Source organism: Neophocaena asiaeorientalis, unplaced genomic scaffold (assembly GCF_003031525.2).
Source record: "Neophocaena asiaeorientalis asiaeorientalis breed wild unplaced genomic scaffold, Neophocaena_asiaeorientalis_V1.1 scaffold114, whole genome shotgun sequence".
Taxonomy (NCBI): Eukaryota; Metazoa; Chordata; class Mammalia; order Artiodactyla; family Phocoenidae; genus Neophocaena; species Neophocaena asiaeorientalis.
The window spans coordinates 12,077,907-12,098,514 of NW_020173116.1; the positions used below are offsets into that span (position 1 = coordinate 12,077,907).

Consider the following 20,608-nt stretch of genomic DNA (forward strand, 5'->3'; position numbering starts at 1 on the left):
AAAAAAAAAAAAAAAAAAGAAGAAGAATATCCATTATCCAAAGAGCATGTGCACAAGACCAGGAATTGTGCCAGATCCTTTCATTGAACCCTGTGAGCTTGTGACCTTGGCTGAGTTAAATGACTGAGTTTTTCTCTGCCTCTCATTCCTCACTAGTGACATGGGACAGTAAAGAGTTGAGTCATCCCTCAGGGTTGCCTTGAGGACCGAGTGAGTGAGGTTGTAGAGCCTTGATAGTGGTGCCAGGGACATGGAAAGCTCTGTTATTACCATCTTAGTATTACCATCTCCCGTCTCCTCACTCCCATGTCCCCACACTGCCCCACGTGCTATTCTTCTGGCTTAACCACCCATCTTGTTTTCCTCGTCTTCTTGGAGAATGCCACCTGTGTCTTTCAGGACTCAGCTAAGTGTCCATCCTCCTCCGTGCTCCCACGGCCTCTTGTTCTTATTTCTGGTTGCTGTCAGAATCAGATGACATGTCTGTTTCTGTCACTAGAATGAGAGCTCCTGGAAAGAAGGGATTAACCTGTGTTCTATTCCTCATGTTGGTCTCTCCTGTACTTACGGCTGGGCCTTTGTACATGTGCTCATTACATGTCTGTTGAGTGAATTACAGGCATACCTCATTTTATTGTGTTTTGCAGATACTGCATTTTTTTTTTTTTTTGCAAATTGAAGGTTTGCGGAAACCCAGCATTGAGCCAGTGTATCGGCGCCATTTTTCCAACAGCATTATTTTTAAATTAAAATATGTACATTGTTTTTTAGACATAATGCTGTTGCACACTTAATAGACTGTAGTACAGTGTAAACATAACTTTTATATGTGCTGGGAAACTAAAAGAGTTGCGTGACTCGCTTTATTGTCACATTCATTTTATTGTGGTGGTCTGGACAGAACCCGCAATACCTCCAAGGTCGCTCTGTACTGAGATAGGAACAGTTTCTTCAGTCGTGCCTCATTCAACAGGAAGTCAGGACTCTTCACCATCCTGGCCCTTTTCCTTTGGATTTGGTGAAGTTTGGCACCATTCTTTTAAAATGTGGAGCTTAGAGTTGAAGCTGATGATCAGGAGGTATGGCCTCTGCTGAGGGCAGCGGGACTGAGCGCCTACCTTGTCTGTGCTCACCTGTGGTCACGGATGTAGATCTCTGCACTGTCACGTGGGGAGCATCACTGCTGTGGATCACAGGCCTCTCAACCCACCTGGCCTCTGCCTTTTGTCTTCATCTCACTCTCTGGCTGATCTGCTGATGTCTCTCCTCCTGCAGCTGACCGTCTCTGTGCCATTTTGATCCAGGGATAGTAACTTCAGAGTAGACTAGCCATGCCAGGGGCACACACTGAAGTGTTCTCTTCCTTCTGTTACCTTCAGTAGGATTGTACCCTTCACTTTACACCAGTTTTACAAACCCAGTACTGCTCTGGGTTCTCCATGATCTGCTTTGAGTTCTAGTAGATGGCATCCTTTCTCAAAGATGTCCTTTCATAAAGATGTCCTTTACACCTCCTCTTCCCAGGACTCCCACCAAATTCCTGAGAAAAGGAGATCGATGAAGAGAAAAATAATCAGTAGCAATTTTCTCCAATACTCAAAACCACCTCCTGCCCCTGTGTGCTTGAAGCAACCTCTGTTCCTCTGTGCTCAGACCTGAGGTCAGCTCCTTGTCTGGCAGTGGCTCCTCCAGCTCTTCCTGCCGATGTGAATTCTAGTCTTGCCTGGAGTCTGAATCCCAGAAGAGATTCTTACCCTGGGAATTTTGGTTTTTGTTTTTAATTATCTATGATCTACCTCTCAGCTCATTACAAAGATAGTTGAAGATCACCGTATTTTAACTATTTTATTTAAAATTTTTATTTATCTATTTATTTTTGGCTGCACTGCACAGCTTGCGGGATCTTACTTCCCCGACCAGGGATTGAACCCGTGCCCCCTGCAGTGGAAGCACGGAGTCTTATTAACCACTGGACCTCCAGGGAAGTCCTTTACCCTGAGGTTTTGCTACGCTAGTTTCTTTCTGTATCCTTGCCCACATTACTCCTCCTTTCCCTTCTTTGCTCTTCACTCTGTAGCACGTGCTTCCTGGGAGAGCCTAGGAGGGCGTGGGTGCTGCAGGAGAGCACCTGAGTCCCCTTTAGTCCTCGTGAGCAAGCACATCTGCTGGGCGCCTGGGAGCCCCCATGAGGGAGGCACTGGACATTACTTGTAAATGCCCCAGAAGCACCGGAAGCACTTAGAAGGGGGAGTCCAGGTCATGAAGAAAGTTGCCGATGCTGATAATGGGAGCAGCAGGGACTGGACTACATACCTTGTGAATGCGGGACCACAGGGCTGTCCGTGTTCTGCAGTTATTAGCATCCTAGGTTGTGGGGTAGTCCTCAGTGGGAGGTTGCTGGGGGATTGCTTCCTTCCTAAGTGTTACTCAATGGGGCTGAGGTAGAGCATATCTATGTACCTCCAGTCTGGGTCAGAGGTCACTAAGGAACAGAAGTATAACTGAGTTTACAGGGGTGGACACCCCAGCAGGACTGGGACTAAGGTGAGGCAAGTGAGGCATCCAGGGGCACTCCTCTCGCTGTCCTGCCAGGGGAGGGTCTCAGGAGGCTTCTGAGAGTAAGTGCCTTGCCTACCCTACCTGAGTCTTGACCTTGCACCCAATAAATCTATCTTGAGGAGTTGAGAGCAGATGGAAGGAGGAAAGGCAGAGCAGAAAGACATATCCCAGTGACTTTGCATCTTCTAAGTCCTAAAAGTTTCATTGTCTCCCTGGATGAGCATCTTCTTCTGGCTTTTATCTGAAGTGACAGAAGGCAGAGGCTGGAATTGAGGGGAGACCAAATTCAGTGTGCTTTTTCCAGTGAGGTGAGCTTTGAGTTGATGGAAAGTGAAACGACGACCAGTATTCCCTGCAACCCTTATTTGATGAAAATACATTAAATAATAAATGTATAATGATGACTGTTAGAATCTTGGTTACCCGGAATAATAAGTGTATTACAACAAACGTCTGTCTTAGCAAAACTCCTTGTAACACTAATGCATTTTTCTTTTCTTTTTTCACTTTCAGACAACAGTAATATAATTCCAGCTCTTCTTGGACCAAAGCTTACACATGTTAAAGTGGAATTAGGTATATTTTGACATACATATATTTTGGATTTGTGAACGGGGGTCATAATAGTCTTCCAAGGCTAAATCTGGTTCCTTATTGATCAACATTGTGTTCATAACACATACCATGTTTACTGAAGAATATTGAAAAAGCAGGAAAACCTTGTCATTGTTTGAATGTTGCCCTTTTTAGTAATAATGACAGTTAACAGTCTGTTCAAAAGATTATGGAAGTGCCTGTGGTTTAGAACCTTGTCATTGTTTGAATGTTGCCCTTTTTAGTAATGACAGTTAACAGTCTGTTCAAAAGATTATGGAAGTGCCTGTGGTTTGCAGACCTGTGGTTTTAGTCACTTTGTATGTGGCTTTTCTCAAATAGTATCTATGATCATTTTTAAATATGCAAACTCAATGAGAATACTCTGGAGAAATGATTCAAACTTATTGTGTGGTTTGAATATTTGATTAATGGGTTCACTTTGAATCAATGGACTCGACTCTACATTTAGGGTTTGTTTAGACAGGTCTTGATGAATCGATATGTCCAGTTGAGTAATTTCTTTCAAAGGAGAAAGGAAGGAAGGAAAAGAATAAATTCACATATGCTAAACTGAGTATTGGATTAGGTAACTGAAATATGTTATTGTATTAAATCCTCAAAGCAACTCTGAGGGGTATTGTTCCCATTTAAGCTTCGGATTAAATGACCAAAGCTCAGAAAGGTTAAGTAATTTGTCTGAAGTTAAACCCCAGGAAAGGGGCAGAGCTGGGATTCAAGTTTCTTACATTGTTTGTTTGTTGTTGATTGTTATTTGATCCTGTTGATTGTTTCCAAAGCACACACCCTTTGACTACAGATGGCCACAGTCATGTATAAATGGCCTCATATGCCCAGTGCAGCTCAGATACTTTGCCATTTGTGTTTGTGGCTTGCCTGGTTTCTAGTGTTACTGATTTCTGAACTTTACTATTTTTTCTTCTCATTTTAGGCTTAATTTGCACCTCATTTTTCCTTTGTACACATGGAGAGTTAGAGAATTAATTTAAATTCTCCTCTCCTGTAGTATGTGTATTCTAAGTTCTAAATTTCCCTCTAATCACTGTTTAGCTGTTTCCAACAATGTTGATATGCCATATTTTCATAACTATTCAGTTCAAAGTTTTAACTATTTAAAAAATTTTTCCTTGTGATATTTCTTTCATCTATGGGTTACTTATGTTTCTTAATTTCCAAATATGTGGAGGATTTTCTAGTTATTTTTCTGTTATTGATGTCCAGTTTAGTTCCATTATGGTCCAAGAGTATACACTGTATCATTTAAATCTTAAAATTTGCAGTAACTTACTTGGACCAGAATGTTCTAAGTACATTTGAAACAAATGTGTATTCTGCAGATTTTCGTTTAGTCCTTCTATAAATATCAATTAGGTGAAGTTGGTTAATGGTACTCTTCAAATCATCAATATCCTTACTAATTGCCAAGAGAGATGTTAATATCTCCAGCTATGATGGTCAAGTTGTCTACATATCCTTTAGTTCCGTCTACTTTTGCTTTATGTATGTTGAGGTTATCTTATGGGCACATTCAAATTGATGCCTCTTGAATTGACACTTTAACATTATAAAATTTCTCTCTTTATCTATCATACTTTTTCCAATCCCTACTCTCTCTCATGTTAGATAGACACACCAGTTTTCCTTTGTTTGGGACTGGCATGTTTTATCTTTTTTCACATCCTTTCACGTTTAGCATTTCATTGTCTTTATACACAAAATATGTCTCACGTAAACTGAATATATTTGGATCTTTGTTGAAATCCAGTCTGTATGGTGTTTAGTACATTTACGTTTAATGACTTACTAATACAGTCGGTTTGAGACCTCTCATGTTGCTGTTTACCAGTTGTCCTATGTCTTACTTCTTCCTTTTATTCTCCTTTCCTTTCAGATTAATTTTTTTTTATTTAGTCAGTTTTGTTTTCCTCTTAGTTATGCCATTTTGTATTCTTCATTAGTAGTTCTCCTAGAGATTACAATATATATCCTCTTACTACAATAAGGCAAATGAACATCTTAGTACGTTGACAATTTCACAGACATGTGAGAACCTCACAACAGTTAATTTCATTCATCCTCTTATCTCACTTTAAGCTACTATTTATGTATTTCTCTCCTGCATATGTTATAAAACTCACAATAATTTGGCATTATTATTCCTTGAAACACAAAAATTATTTTGTATTTACCCAAATGTCTGTCTTTTATTGCACTGTTCATTTCTTAATGTATGTCCTTGCTTTCATCTGGGATAATTTTTCTTTGAGAGTGAAAAATTTCCTTTGGTATTTCTTATAGTGTGGTTATGCTGGCAATAAATCCTTTTGGCTATTATTTACTTGAAAATATCTCTATTTACCTCCAATTTTGAAGATTTTTTTCAATAATTTCAATAATTCTAGGTTGGCAGTTTTTTCCTGCACTTTAAAGATGCCCTTCTGTTGTTCACTGGTTTCCATAGTTTCTGCTGAAAGACTGGCCTTTAGTGTCATTGTTGGTACTTTGATGTGTTTTCTTCTTCTGGCTGCTTTCAGAATTTTCTCTTTCTCTTTGATTTTGACGCATCCGGGTGTGGTGTTCTTTGCATTTATCCTGCTTTGGGTTCCTCTGAGCTTCTTGAGTCTGCAAAGGTTGTATTTAATTAATTTGGGAGAAATCCTCTGCCGTTATGTCTGAATATTTATTCTGCCCCTTTCTTCTCTCCTCTCCTTCTGGGTCTCCAATTACATGTATTATGCTCTTGTTCTGTTATTTTAATTTTTTTCCCTTCTGTACTTTAGTTTTGATCTTGGCCTGTATTCAGCCTTAGCAATCCTGACTTCTTTTATGCTCAGACTCTGTTAAAACCGTTGAGTTCTTAAATTCATGTTTTTTTCAGTTATCAGTTGCTCATTTGATTCTTTTAGAATAGGTTACTCTTCTTTGTTGAAAACATCCATCTTTTCATCTACCTGTCCATCTTTTCCTCTGTTTTCTTTAACCTATTTATATTAGTTATTTCATACTCTTTATCTGCCAAGTCAGGCATTTGGATCATCTTTGGGTCAACTTCTATTACCTATTTTTTCTATTGATTATTGTCCCCTTTTTTTGCCCTTTGTATGTCTCTCTTTGTTGTTGTTGTTTGTTGTTGTTGATATTTCTGTATGTAAAACAACTAAGGTGAATGAAGTTTGTATTACTTTTCCCTAAGAGTGTTTGCCTTTTCTCTGTTAGGCAGATAATGTGAGGGTTTGATCATCTCAGTCCAGTCAGGAATTGAGCTGAGCAGTAGCTAGGATGCAGGTTTGTTGGATTTAACCTGCTTTTCACCTCTTATGACTGGGGGTGACTCCAGTCACGTGTGTGTTGTCCTCCAGTGGAACTTACTCTGCTAATACCATGAGACTGCAGGAGAAATCATTAGGCCTTTCCAGCCTCCTATGCTGCCCAAGCCCTTAACAATAATCCTGTGAGCCCATGTGGCTGTCAGCATCTCCACTGGACTCTCTTTTCCCCATGAGATTGCCTCTATTTTGTACAAACCAAAGCAAATTCCTTTAAGGAATAAAATGGTGGCTATCTCAGCTCACCCTGGAAGGACTTTATTCCTGACTGTAGTTTCAGTTCATCTGTTTCTCTTTGTTTTCCCTGCACTTTGATGTCTTTAATTTTTAGCTAATTTAATTTTTTTTGTTGTTTTGTATCCATTTAGTTTTTCCAGAAGTTGCAGTGGGTATGTAGGCCTGACACTACCTATTAGACTATAGGTTGAAAAGAAAGTCCACTGGCCATCCTAAGTTTTAATAATTGATTTAGACATAAACATTTGAAGAGAAGCCAGTTCATAGTTTGGTGATGACTTGTAGTTGCAACCTAATTTCTCTGATTTATAATTTTTTTTAATTGCAGAACAAGGCATTTTTTCCTTAGATGCTGCTCTATATTATCATTGTATATTAGGTTAATATACATTGGCTGTATTAATTTCAACCTTTGAGAAACCTGAGTTTCTAAAATCTGAACATCGGTTGTCAACTTTTACCTAGGAAAAGACGTACAGCTCAACTGCTCTGCCTTGCTGAATGAAAAGGATGTGATTTACTGGAACATCTGGAAAAAAAATGGAAAGGATCCTAATGTACACGAAGAGGAAGGGACAAGAATTAGGTATGAATATGTGATATATATAATACATATCATGATATACAAAAATCATATAGTATCATATATATATGAGATAAAAACACCAGACTCCTGAATGGCTGACAGGATGCTTGAGATGAGTTTAACTTATAACTTACATATTTTATAATTTGCATACTCTAGGCTGACGCATTATGCAGAAATTTATTGCTGAGACCTAAATTAGAAAAAGAAGGTCAGGGCTTCCCTGGTGACGCAGTGGTTGAGAGTCCGCCTGCCGATGCAGGGGACACGGGTTCGTGCCCTGGTCCGGGAAGATCCCACATGCCGCGCAGCGGCTGGGCCCGTGAGCCGGGGCCGCTGAGCCTGTGCATCCGGAGCCTGTGCTCCGCAACAGGAGAGGCCACAACAGTGAGAGGCCCGCGTACTGCAAAAAAAAAAAAAAGAAAAGAAAAAGAAGGTCAATGAGGCGTTTTAGCATCGCCTTACAGAAGTAGCTTTTGGTCAGTCAGGATCTGATGGGGGTGGGGACTTTACCTAAGCATCTTATAAAAGAGCGATTACCTAGGCCACTGTCATTTGAATTTTGAAAATTGTGTTAAATGCTTTGTTTTTACTAGTGTACCAGAGAAAAGACCAGGTCAGGAGCCTGGGACATGTACAAGTTATGCCGGGCCCCTTGTGTGCAGTAGGCGTGCCTAGTTGTGTTGCCCACGTGTCACCGTGGGGCCTGATGGGTATCCATAGGTGACAAAGCACGTCATCAGTACCTTTCCCTGAGGACCCTGGGGGCAGCCCTGGACACAGGCAGGCCATCCATCTGTGGCTACCTGTCCAGATCTATGCCCTGTACTTGGCTTACACACACAGCTTTCTTTGTTCTGATTGTTGAAAATAATTCATTATAAGATACTTGAGAATTACCAGAAATCACAAAGCGAGAAAGAGCCCTCTGAAGACAGCTTTGTGTGTGTGGCAGGGGGAGTGGGGTGGGTGGATTTCTTTGCTGGGCGTGAGTTATGCTGACACAGACACTGCTTCCTGCTCTTTAGAGATAGTTCAGAGCTTCTTTTTAGAACATTCCTTACAGGGATTATCTTTCTTAAAGGTGAGAAGTGAGGAATTTTCTCGAGTCCAGAAGGGTCCCCAAAGATTGTCAGATGCAAGGGATGACCCAAGAAAATACTAATTTAAATGACCGGTCTCCTGCCCTGTGACATCGTTGTTGGTCCATTGCCACTGATCAGAATTATGGCCGCACTCTCCTGTCAGAGTCCATTAATGGAAACTAGAAACACACTAAGAACAGCTAGAGAACGCACACAGGGCAATGGTTAGATATAAATATCTAGGAGGCAGAGTTGGTGCAAAAATTTCCAAATGCCGTCTAGTTTAAATAGCCTATATTAAGGAACGGTTATACTTATTAAAACAAAACATGCTCAGCCTATGGCCATTACAATGTTTCTGAATGGCTTTGGGTCATTACTGTCATTATTAAGGTAACTATACACTCAGGTTCTAGTGAGTAGTGGTCCTAAGCTGTCTGTCACCTTAGCTGCACTTGTGAGGTTTTTTTTATACCCTCGCCCAGAACCCGGTGCGTGATTAGTGCTCATTGAGTGTTGGCACAGCTGGATTGCGTGGCTATCCTGCCACTTTATCTTGTCCTCAGTGTCTGTTCCCCACCAGATTCCTGCATTTCCTCCTTCTCATGATCCATTGTTAATCTCTGGAGGCATAGAAGACCAATTGACCAAGCTTATTAGAAACGGAGCTTCAGCTAAACTGAGGGCTTAAGCGAGGCTAAATCTTTCTTTATACTGGGTGCATGAACTTAGGTCATCTATTTTGGCTTCTCAGTGGGTTTTTTGGGGGCTTTCTTTGTGGATTTTACATTGATGTTAGATGGTTGATATTTCTGGATGGGTGACTTCTGTACAGAATTATGCCTTCTCTTCTAAGATGCATTTGAGACAGTTAGAGGCTACAGTGGGTACCACATCCCAGCTGCGGGGGCGGCCTGGCGGGTGAGCGACTGCACCTTCAGAGCCTGCCACTAGCAGGAGGCAGATGCCAAGAGCATGTACCCTGCATCGGGGACAGGGTGGCTTTTGAGTCCTTTTAGTAGAGAAAGAGAGCTGGCCGCTCCTGGTGGCCTCTGGTCATTTTCTGACACTCACTGAGCAGCTTAATTGGCATTTCTCATGTGCTTGGGAGTGTCTGAGAATAGTGGTTTTAATTTATTTTAAATGCTGAACAAAAGAAGAGTGGTCGTTAGGACTGCTAGGACAAACTTGATGTGAATCTGCGTCTGTATTAACGATCTGCGGCATTGTCACAGCTGGTGGAGACTTCACAGTGGGAGGAATGCTGAGTAGTCAGGACAGGAGGAACGGGGGAAGACGCAGACACACCTGGGAGATATTGAGGGTTCAGTTCCAGACCACCACAGTAAAGCAGATATCACAATGAAGCAAGTCACGTGAATGTTTTGATTTCCCAGTGCATATAGAAGTTATGTTTACAATAGCAGTGCATCTTAAAAGATGATGTACATACCTTAATTAAAAATACTTTATTGCTAAAATAAATGCCCAACCATTATGATAGTCACATGAAAGATCACTGATCACAGATCCCCTTAACAAATATAATATTAATGAAAAAATGTGAAAGTTTGAGAATTACCAAAATGTGACACAGAAACATAAAGTGAGCAAATGCTGTTGGGAAAATGGCACCAAAAGACTTGCTTGATACCCTGTTGCCACACACATTCAGTTTGTAAAAAGTGCAGTATCTGCGAAGCATAGTAAAGCAAAGCTCAGTAAAATGAAGCGTGCCTGTAATTGAGAGAGAGAATATTTCCTTGTGTTTTCAACTGAGCATCGTTACCTCCCAGGCATTTTAATTTTAGGCAGTTTACAGCGCCGTCCCCAGATGGTCTCAGGAGGGCTGAGACCCCCGGGGAGCAGGAGGCTCAGACTTGAAGAGAACCCACCAGAAGGGGACTATTCCCTGGAGTCCACAGAGCCGTGTCTTTGTGCAGATGTATTTGCACATACAAATTCCTCTTTCATGGGTAACGTGTTGGCAATGACACAAAGCCTATTGCTAAACCATTTTCCTCTCTTACAGGACTTCAGAAGGCAAATGGCTTGCTTCAAAAATACTGAGAATTGAGACTGTTAAGGAAAACAATCTAAACTCTTCATATAATTGCACTGCAGCCAGCGAGGGAGGCATAGACACCAAAAGCTTCATCTTATTGAAAAAAGGTGTGAGAAATTTTATCTTTGGCAGTTTGTGGAAACCTAGAATGTAGCAGCTGAGAGACCTGTCGTTGCTCATCACTTCCTCATCTTACACACCAGGAACCAAGCTCCTGAGAGGTGAAGGGTTTGCCCTGTGTCACAGGCGTTCAGTGGCAGAGCTGGTGCTCAGCCCTTGCTGTAATCCCCTGTGCCCTGATTCCAAGCAGAGAATGAAAACCTCAAGCGTATTCTTTTGCTCTCAAACATATTCCAATCCTGTGTAGCAACCAGGGGCCCAGAGCAGGGAGGTAGGTAGAGCTCAGGGTTGGAGATGCTGGTGGGTGAGTCACAGGGGAGGTGGTCCGGGCAGCTCTAGCACACTCTGAACAACAGGAGGAAAGTTTGCTGCTCGGTGTAGGATGAGGCCAGTGGTCCAGGAGTAATTGCCGCCTCCACCCTACCTTAGCTGGGCCCTGGGCACAGGGGCCCTTGGGTGTGGTCTTTCGTTCAACAAAGACTAACTTAGGCTTCCCTCTCTTGGGATAGCCCCTGGACTTGGCAAGTGGACAGTTAGTTGATGGCTCTGATCACTGGACTCAGAGTTCTTCAGTGCCCACCTGATGGAGGGCATCTTCCACCAAAACAGTCCAACCGAGGGCCACAGACTCCGGAGCTGCTCAGAAGTAGTTCTGTAAACTGTCCTAGATCAATGCATGGCTGTGCTATCTCTGCCATAGATGTTTCTACCCTGATCATTTTTTCCTTCTGCTGGGCTCACAAATGTTGTGTGGGGAATAGGGTCTTTGACTCCACCATTATCCCTGGAGGAGTGTGTGGGCCAACGTGGGAGTGTGTGTATCTGTGCGGCACAGTCATAGATATGTAAGCCTTTCAGAGATGCAGGAACCCCAGGGGCTGGCTTTATTCAGAGTTCACTTACTAAGCAACGATGATTGCTTACTTACATCCTAATAATTAATTTTACTGGAAAGATAATCCCGAAAATTGTGTCACGATGGCCAGAGTTTTATGTATGCTTACTCTTTTTGACCTAGAAACCCCACCTCCATTAGAATCTACTCTAGGAAAATAATCAGAAACATAGATAAGGGTTTATGCCTGTGTTCATTGCAGCATTCTGTATATTTATGAAAAATTGCAGTCGATCTAAATACTGAGATAGTATGAATTATAATTTTAAAGACCTGGAGAAATGCTCCTAATATAATGTTAAGAAATAAAGAGTGATCACCAGATGGTTCTAACTAAGTAAATGTTTTCAGGGAAAAAACGAAACCTGGAAGGAAATGTACCAGCCTGTTGGCGGTGGCTGTTGCCACACTGTGGGATGGTTATTAAATAATTATTCTATCCTTTATACTCCTCTGTGTTATCTCATGTTGTCCACAATGAGCATAAACTGAATCAATCTAGGAAACGTAATCTTTTTCTCAAAGGACACTTTCATATAAAAATATACAAAAATTCTCAGAGCTGAGTGCCAGGCACTGTGTCAACTACTTATGTGTAATGTTTAACCCTCCTTCAAAACAGCAACCCTGTAAGTGAAGGAGAAAATATTACTAGCTTGATAGCTGTATTATGTGTACAGATGAAATTCTAAGAGTTAGGGCATCAGTGACTTTCCCTAGGATACAAAGTAGATGGTGGAGCCAGGCTGGAGCCCACACAGACTCTCCTCAGTGCTTGCTCTCTCAAGGTTTTGCGCCTCCATATATGTTCCCAAGCCGCTAGCTGAGGTTTCGGTGTGGGTCCCTCTGAATCTCATCCTAGTGTCTTATCATCCTAGAGATCCAACTTCCAAAAGTGTGGACAGACTACATCGTAATGCTTTCAGTTCACGTCTCTGAATACCCTTGTACACATTTTTATGGAGCAGAGAGGTCACCACTGGAGACTAAAGGCAGGACTGCAGAGTAACTCAATGGAATGTGTTGGGTAGACAAGTAGGTTTGTGTTAAAGGTAAAAGCTGACCACCACAGAGTGATGGCGAAAGATGCTGGTGAAATTTCTCTAGTTTTTCCCATTTTCTTTTTCTTTCTAGAAGACCCAGTTGACATCCCCGGCCACATCTTCACTAGAGGAATGATTGTAGCTGTTTTGATCTCAGTGGTCATTGTGTGCCTGGTGACCGTGGGTGCCATTTATAGAGTTGACTTGGTTCTATTTTATAGACATTTCTTGGGAAGAGATGAAACCTTAACAGGTAACGAATGTTGTCATGCTGGGATTTCTTATTTTACAGTTTTATTAAGAAGCTATATGAATAAACGTTAATCTTCACCTCATCTTGATTATGTTGTAGACATATTGGCGGTAGAAGTTTTCCATAAGAAAAATTGATCTGAACGAAGCGTCCGTTATGAATGTTGTCTGGGCCACTTTTTCTTGTGCTTACTTATCTGTTGCCAAAAATTGTTCTCTGATTGTTTCATGCATGTGTGTCGTGTCCTTCTAAATGCCCTGTGAGATGGTTAGACCCAGGGACTGTGTGTCTGAATGTCATTGCTCACACGCCATCTGGTGCCTTTACAAAGTTCACACTCAATAAAGGTCATTTAAATTGAATTGAATTGGGAATGCCCTGGCTGTCCAGTGCTTAAGACTCTTGTGCTTCCAGTGCAGGGGCACGGGTTCAATCCCTGGTCAGGGAACAAAGATCCCATGTGCCACGCGGCAAGGCCAAAAAAAAAAAAAAAAAAGAATTGTATTATGGTTCATTATTTTAACCTGGCAAAGGAGGCTGCGTGATGTACTTGTAAGAACCTTGAAGTGCACACCAAATGACCTGAGTTCCAGTCCCCTAGATCTGCCACTTTTCATCTACTCCAGCTTCTATCTGGTGACTGTCTCAGTTTCTCTATTTTTGCAGGTGACTAGAAGTCCTCAAGGTTCAAAATAGCTACCAAATTTTAAAAAATAAATCTAATCCATTGCACTTGCTTTTGTTTCCGTGTGTGTGTGTGTGTGTGTGTGTGTGTGTATGTGCGTGTGTGTGTGTGTAGGACATACGTAGTTCAAACACCAAAAGTCTTAGAAATTATACTTGTATACTTGTCCCGTGCCTGTTTCCCACCCCATCCCACATTGATAGTATATCCAAATGAATATGAATAGAGAACCTTATTTCACTCCTGTTTAAAAGACAAATCTTGGCATGCTATGTGCCCTATTCTGAACTTGGCTGTACTATACCTTGGATACCCTTCCATATTAGTTTATAAAATCTCTCATTTTTTAGGGTTGCACAGTGTTTTATTTCTGTGGCAGTATTATTGTTTATTTAGTCACCGTGTGATGGACATTTGGGTTGCTTAAGACCTTTTGTTACTGAAGGAAAAATTCCCTAAAGTGGAATTACTAGAAGTGCAGAGGTGGATATAGTTGTTATTTCAATTGATATTACCAATTTGCGCTCCATATTTCTCTACTGCCTCCCACCTTCAGAGGACAGGAGTACATTTTTTTCTCATAGCCTTACCCACAACCTTTTGGATATTTTCCAATCTGATAGATAAAATCTGAGGGGTTATCGAAGTGTAGTTTTCACTTGCATTTTGCTTACTGTGCAAAAGTACGAGCAACTTCTCATGTGTTTAAGACCCGTTTGTATTTCCTTTTTCTCAAAGTACCCATTCATATTCTTTGCCCATGCTTCTACTGGGTTGTTGACTTTTTTTTTGCGTGCTTATTTTTAGCGGCTATTTACATTTTAGGGAGTTAGCCTATTGTCTATAATATAAAATGCAAATATTATTCCCAGGTTGTTGATAGTGGTGTGCTTTTGACTTTCTTGATAGTGGTGTGCTACGAGGAAGACTTTTTAATGTGCAGGCATACCTTGTAGATACTGCGGGTTCAGTTTCAGACCACTGCATAAAGCTAATATCGCAATAAAGTTAGTAACAAGAATTTTTTGGTTTCCCAGCGCATATAAAAAATATGTTTACGCCATAGGGTCGTGTATCAAGTGTAAAATAGAATTATGCCTGAAAAACAATGTATATACCATAACTTAAAAATACTTTGTTGCTAAAAATGCTAGACATTATTTGAACCTTCAGGAAGTCATAATCTTTTTGTTGGGTCTTTTTTCGAGGGTCTGGCCTCGATGTTGATGGCTGCTGACTGATCAGGGTGGTGGCCTCTGAAGGTGGGAGTGGCTGTGGGAATTTTTAAAAGTAAGACAACAGTGAAATTTGCTGCATTGATTAACTCTTCCTTTCACAAATGATTTCTCTGTAGCATGGTTTGCTGTTTGATAGCAATTTTCCCATGGTAGACCTTCTTCCAAAACTGGAGTCAGTCCTCTCAAAGCCTGCTGCTGCTTTATCAACTAACTTTATGTAATATTCTGAGTCCTTTGTTGTCAGGTCAACACTCTTCACAGTATCTTCACCAGGAGTAGATTCCATCTCAGGAAAACATTTTCTTTGCTCATCCGTTGAAAGTTTCATCATGCAATTAAGTCACATCTTCAGGCTCCACTTCTAATTCTAGTTCTCTTGCTGTTCCCATCATAGCTACAGTTACCTCTCCCATGAAGTCTTGAACCCCTCAAAGTCATAAAATAATTTTCATATTTTTCCTTTTTATAGATTCATTATTCACATTTACAACTTCTAATTTACTGATACAAAAATAATGAAGTTAATTCACTTTCCTTTGAGCTAAATTTGTCATTTATAGAATTATTTGTTTTCTATGAAAAATATATTACTTTTATTTAAGAGCTTCATTGAGGTACGATCAGTATACAAAGAACTGCACATATTTAACGCACACTGTTCGATGCATTTAGAGGTGAGGATGCTATATTTAACTCTTCTTTTTTAATGATTCTGTTCCCATTTTTCAGAACTTTCGCTCAAATTTGTACTTAAATAAACGCTTATTTTCACACTAATTAAAAGAGTCAACCTTATCTCCTAGATGGGAAAACGTACGATGCCTTTGTGTCTTACCTAAAAGAATGTCGGCCCGAGAACGGAGAGGAGCACACCTTTGCTGTGGAGATTTTGCCCGGGGTGTTGGAGAAGCATTTTGGGTATAAGTTATGCATATTTGAACGGGATGTGGTGCCTGGAAGAGGTAAGAAAGGAAATATCAGATAGAAAACTAGTGGAGTTTTCATCTTTAACTTCATCTTTGCTTTTAGAAGATGAAGAACTTAGCCTTACAGAAGGCTATTCTGCTTGCTTAAAAACAAACAAATGAAGTAGTCCTCTAAACCAGAAATAACCAGCTAAATCAATACAAGCGGTAGTGAGAAGATTGCACTGTTTCCAAAAATGGCCTCTTCGGGACCTGGTCTCTTCACTTGGCTTCACAGTTCTCTGAGTCTTTGGAGAAAGGAAGTGGGCATTCCATTCTCAGAAGCAGGTCCAGAATCATTATGAGGCATTTATCTAGAAATACCCCACAGTAAGAATACCTCTTTTGATGATATTTTGTACAGCAGAACCAGTTCTCAATTTAATATGTGATCCTTTGGACTATAAAGCAGGTTAAGTCTTACCAGAAAATGTTTCTTCTTTATCGCGTTAACATTGGTGAGAAAATTGAAGTAGAAATTAGGACTGATGGCAAAGGATGGATAAAAGGAGATTGGTGGTTCCTAGAATAATTTAGTTGTGAAATTTTATTTTTTAATTAATACGTGAATACAAATGGCTATAACACATATATTGAAGTATATTACAGTCAAAATCAAAGAAATTTAGTAACATTTCCATGTTTTCTCTGAAAGTCCTCCAGAGCTTTGAAGTCTTCCAGAGATTTGGAATCTGGTGTCAAATTATGTTGGATGCTGACGCATCACAGATGATGCAATACAAACGTCTTCTTAGTTACCATCACTCATTCACTCATCCAACATTTACTGAGCACCATCCTTGTGCCAAATTCTAAGCTGGGCATTTAGGACAGAGTAGGAAATAAGAAGCAGTTGTGTTTGTTTGTTTGTTTGTTTTTCCCTCCTGGGTTACAAATGAAGAAGGGAAAATATTACAGATCAGAAATAGAGAATACTTTTTAGTAATAGATAACTTCTCAAAAGGAATAATACGCCAAATTGTCAGATGCATTCAACACTGTGATATTTTTGTGCGTCACTCTTTGTATCTAAGAAGACATTCTGTCACGTACGAAGTATTTCTCCTTGACTTTACATCGATTACATCAATTTTATTATATTGGGGTTGGCCCAAAAGTTCATTTGGGTTTCTCCATAAGATGTTACAGAAAAAGCCAAAAGAACTTTTGGGCCAACCCAATATTTCCATTATTCTTCTAGGAGTCGTTTTAAAAACAGATTTCTTCTTAGTTTTTAAATAAAAATAAAGAATGTTTGTATATTCGATATGCTTAGTTTTGGCTAAGAACTCTATCTGAGGAGGGCTAGAGGTCTAGAACAGAGGTTGGCAGTCTTCCACCCACAGGTCAGGTCCTGCCTGCCACTCTTATTGAAACATCTCTACACATATGTTCATGTGTGGTCTGTGGCTGCTTTTGAGTTACAACAGCAGAGTTGAGTAGCTGTGACAAAGACTGGATGACCCACAAAGGCTAAGATATTTACCACCTGGCCCCTTTACAGGAAAAAATTTATCGACCTGTGGTCTAGAATAATGGCAGGATTTTGTAAAAAAAATTTTTAATTCAAATTTTACCATGTTCCACCATCCATGTAAAGAGGCAAGATAGTGGAATGTTTAGGAACATACACTCCAGAACCAGACCACTTGGGTTCAGATTCTGGTTCTGCCATTTACTAGCCACGTGACTCTGGGCAAGTTACTGAACCACTCTGCTTTGGCTTCTTCATCTGTAAAATGGGGGTGATCACAATACTTTCTTCATAGGGTCATTATGATGATTAAATGAGTTAATATACATAAAATATTTAGAAGAAGGTATGGCACAAAGTGCCAAGTAGGTATTCCTTATATCATTGTGTAGACGATTGCTTTTTTAATAGGCATATAAAGTTGAGAATTAATGGTTTATCTCAAAGAAAAACTTACTAGTGAATTTGAGTTAATACAAAATAGGACTGTGCAAAATGATTTTTTTTTTCTTTTTTTTGCGGTACGCGGGCCTCTCACTGTTGTGGCCCCTCCCGTTGCGGAGCACAGGCTCCGGACGCGCAGGCTCAGCGGCCATGGCTCACGGGCCCAGCCGCTCCGCGGCACGTGGGATCTTCCCAGACCGGGGCACGAACCCGCGTCCCCTGCATCGGCAGGCGGACTCTCAACCACTGCGCCACCAGGGAAGCCCTGTGCAAAATGATTTTAATCTCATGCCCACCCTTTCCGTTTTCTTAATCTGCCACTTCTCGTATTTTCAGCTGTTGTTGATGAAATCCATTCATTGATAGAGAAAAGCCGAAGACTGATAATTGTCCTGAGTAAAAGTTATATGTCTAATGAAGTCAGGTATGAACTTGAAAGTGGACTCCATGAAGCACTAGTGGAAAGGAAAATTAAAATCATCTTAATTGAATTTACACCAGTCGGTGACTTCACATTCTTGCCTCAATCACTGAAGCTTTTGAAATCCCACAGAGTTCTGAAGTGGCAGGCCGATAAATCTCTGTCTTATAACTCAAGGTTCTGGAAGAATCTTCTTTATCTGATGCCCGCAAAAGCAGTCAAACCATATAGAGACGAAGCAGAAGTCTTGCCTGTTTTCTCGCAGCCCTGATCTTCAGAAAAGCTGAGCAGAAGAAAGAACTCTTGACACTCTGGGAACTGAGTGTATGAGCCTGTTGATAATGAAGGGCATTATTCAAATATTTAACTCTACTCTGTGAATGTCCTAGTCACAGTCTGAGGATGAAACTTGTCGTTAGGTTGCCGGGGATAAGACTAAACATTGAGCTATAGTCGTGGGCTCTCAGAAGACCCTGGAATTCAACAGAAATGGGTCTCCTGTTCCTTCCTCTTCCATAACTGGATGCAGGCACTCTGCTCAATCCCATTCAGCAACTGTGAGACTGCACACGGTGGAGAATAACTAATGCCTTAAAATAAGGGCACGTCTTTAAGAGATTTTTAATGCTAACAATTGAACTGAAGGATTTTAAGTTCACAAAGTGGCATTTCTCTATGAGCCAGTAGGTGACACAGGAACTGGAATGGTGCCTTCACGAACCCACCATAGCTCCCTACCTCTAAACACCTCTGACAGTGCCTGGGATGTGGGGTGCAGGGCAGGGGTCTGGGAGAACCGACAGGGCTGCGAGCAGAGCGGGGAGCGAGGTGTGAGCTGCTGTAACAGGGCCTCAGCCTCAGAGCACGTGCATTAATGTTTCCTGGCTACAGCTGCAGGCCTACAGTTCTTGAAACTCCACTAAGATGCTGCGGAGGGCTTGCTTAATTGGACCTATTTGTGGGAACTTCTTAAAAGGAACTCGAAACAACTTTTTAATCTTTTATGCCAGACACAAGTTTTAATTCAAATAATTTTCTGGGTCTTTCCAAAAAATGGTCTAAAACATTTGTTGATTCTGCATAAAGGTTTAGACACAGCATGGGTGCCAGATCAGATGAGTTATTCAACAGCCAAAAAAGGATGGTTACTTGCTTGATTTTTAAAAGACGACAGATTTTAAATGCCCTTTGGGTGGAGGCAGCATGGCAGCCAAGACACTTGAGCTCAAATCCCGGGTTTACCGCTTCCTGTGTGATCTCCGGAAACTTCTCACTCATCTGTGATGCGGTCTCCTCATCTGTAACATTAGAATTTATAAGAACTGTACAGGGAGACTAAGTGAATAAATACAAATGAAGCTCTTACAACAGTTCTTGACACGAACTTAACACTCAATAAGTGTTGGTATTGCTACGTTTGTTATTCTTACTAGTTATAACCTAGGTCAGTTATTTAGCGGTGGAAAGAGAACAAGATCTGGAAAGGAAGGCAGTTTTGACTTGAGGCGATTCATTCTTACAGGGAAGCATAGAGGAGCAGCACATCAGCATATCTGCATTGGACGTCTGCAACTTTTCACATTGGAAGACATATATCTGTCTCCTTAGTACTGGGCCTTCTTGACGGCCTCAGAGGTCTGTTCATGAAAATCACTGAGTGAGTGGTAAATAGCAGCCTTACAGAGAAAGGAAAGGGCTGGGTAAGTTTGGAAGGCTGGTTAGAAGATATGGGTGCGGCATGAATGTTCCAGAAAAATTTAAAGCAGAGACTGTTTAAAACAGCTGTGGTACTACTATATATAAAGTAGATAATCAACAAGGACCTACCGTATAGCACAGGGAACTCTACTGAATGTTCTGTAATAACCTATATGGGAAAAGGGTCTAAAAAAAGCATGGATCAGGTGAATCACTTTGCTGTACACCTGAAACTAACACAACATTGTAAATCAACTACACTCCAATATAAAATAAAAAAAAATAAAATCAGACAACTTAAATAATAAAACAGCTGTGGTAGATACTACTGAAAATCAAAGAAAAATGAGATTTTCATCAGATTTTCAGTATAAGAAAGTGGTCTAATTTTCGTAGCACTTAAAATTTTGCGTGCTAGTTGGATGGCTAAAAATAGTAAAGGAATTTAATTACTAAGAAGATTTATATGTGAAAATATATGGTAGTGAGAAATTTTATTGCTATCATCGTAGTCTCTAATAGAATGATCTGCTTTTCTTTTTTATTATGTATGATTTAAATACATTAAATGTATTTTGTATTAAATGTGTTAAATGTATACAGTAAATATATGCTTTAAAATACATTAATGAACCGTTGGTCTCGGGCCTTTATTTTTGAAAAATCTCGACATCTTTTTCACTTAGTTTAAAATTTCAGGGGCTTCCCTGGTGGCACAGTGGTTGGGAGTCCACCTGCCGATGCAGGGGACACGGGTTCGTGCCCCAGTCCGGGAAGATCCCACATGCTGCGGAGTGGCTGGGCCCACGAGCCATGGCCGCTGGGCCTGCGCGTCTGGAGCCTGTGCTCCGCAAAGCGAGAGGCCACAGCGGTGAGAGGCCTGCGTACCGCAAAAAAAA

General features: G+C 40.8%; 1 protein-coding gene across 4 annotated transcripts in view; it reads left to right on the plus strand.

Annotated features, from left to right (window-relative positions):
- Nucleotides 1–19,910, plus strand: part of IL18R1 (interleukin 18 receptor 1) — a 39,091-nt gene extending 19,181 nt beyond the window's left edge. For all 4 annotated transcript variants that reach the window (XM_024743878.1, XM_024743877.1, XM_024743879.1 and 1 more), the window contains 6 exons: nt 3,073–3,135; nt 7,203–7,323; nt 10,441–10,580; nt 12,623–12,784; nt 15,511–15,669; nt 17,927–19,910. In XM_024743878.1, the coding sequence (XP_024599646.1) occupies nt 3,073–3,135; nt 7,203–7,323; nt 10,441–10,580; nt 12,623–12,784; nt 15,511–15,669; nt 17,927–18,282 (1,001 nt within the window). In that variant the 3' untranslated portion in view covers nt 18,283–19,910. The remainder of the gene's footprint in view (nt 1–3,072; nt 3,136–7,202; nt 7,324–10,440; nt 10,581–12,622; nt 12,785–15,510; nt 15,670–17,926) is intronic.
- The last annotated feature ends 698 nt before the right edge of the window (nt 19,911–20,608 follow it).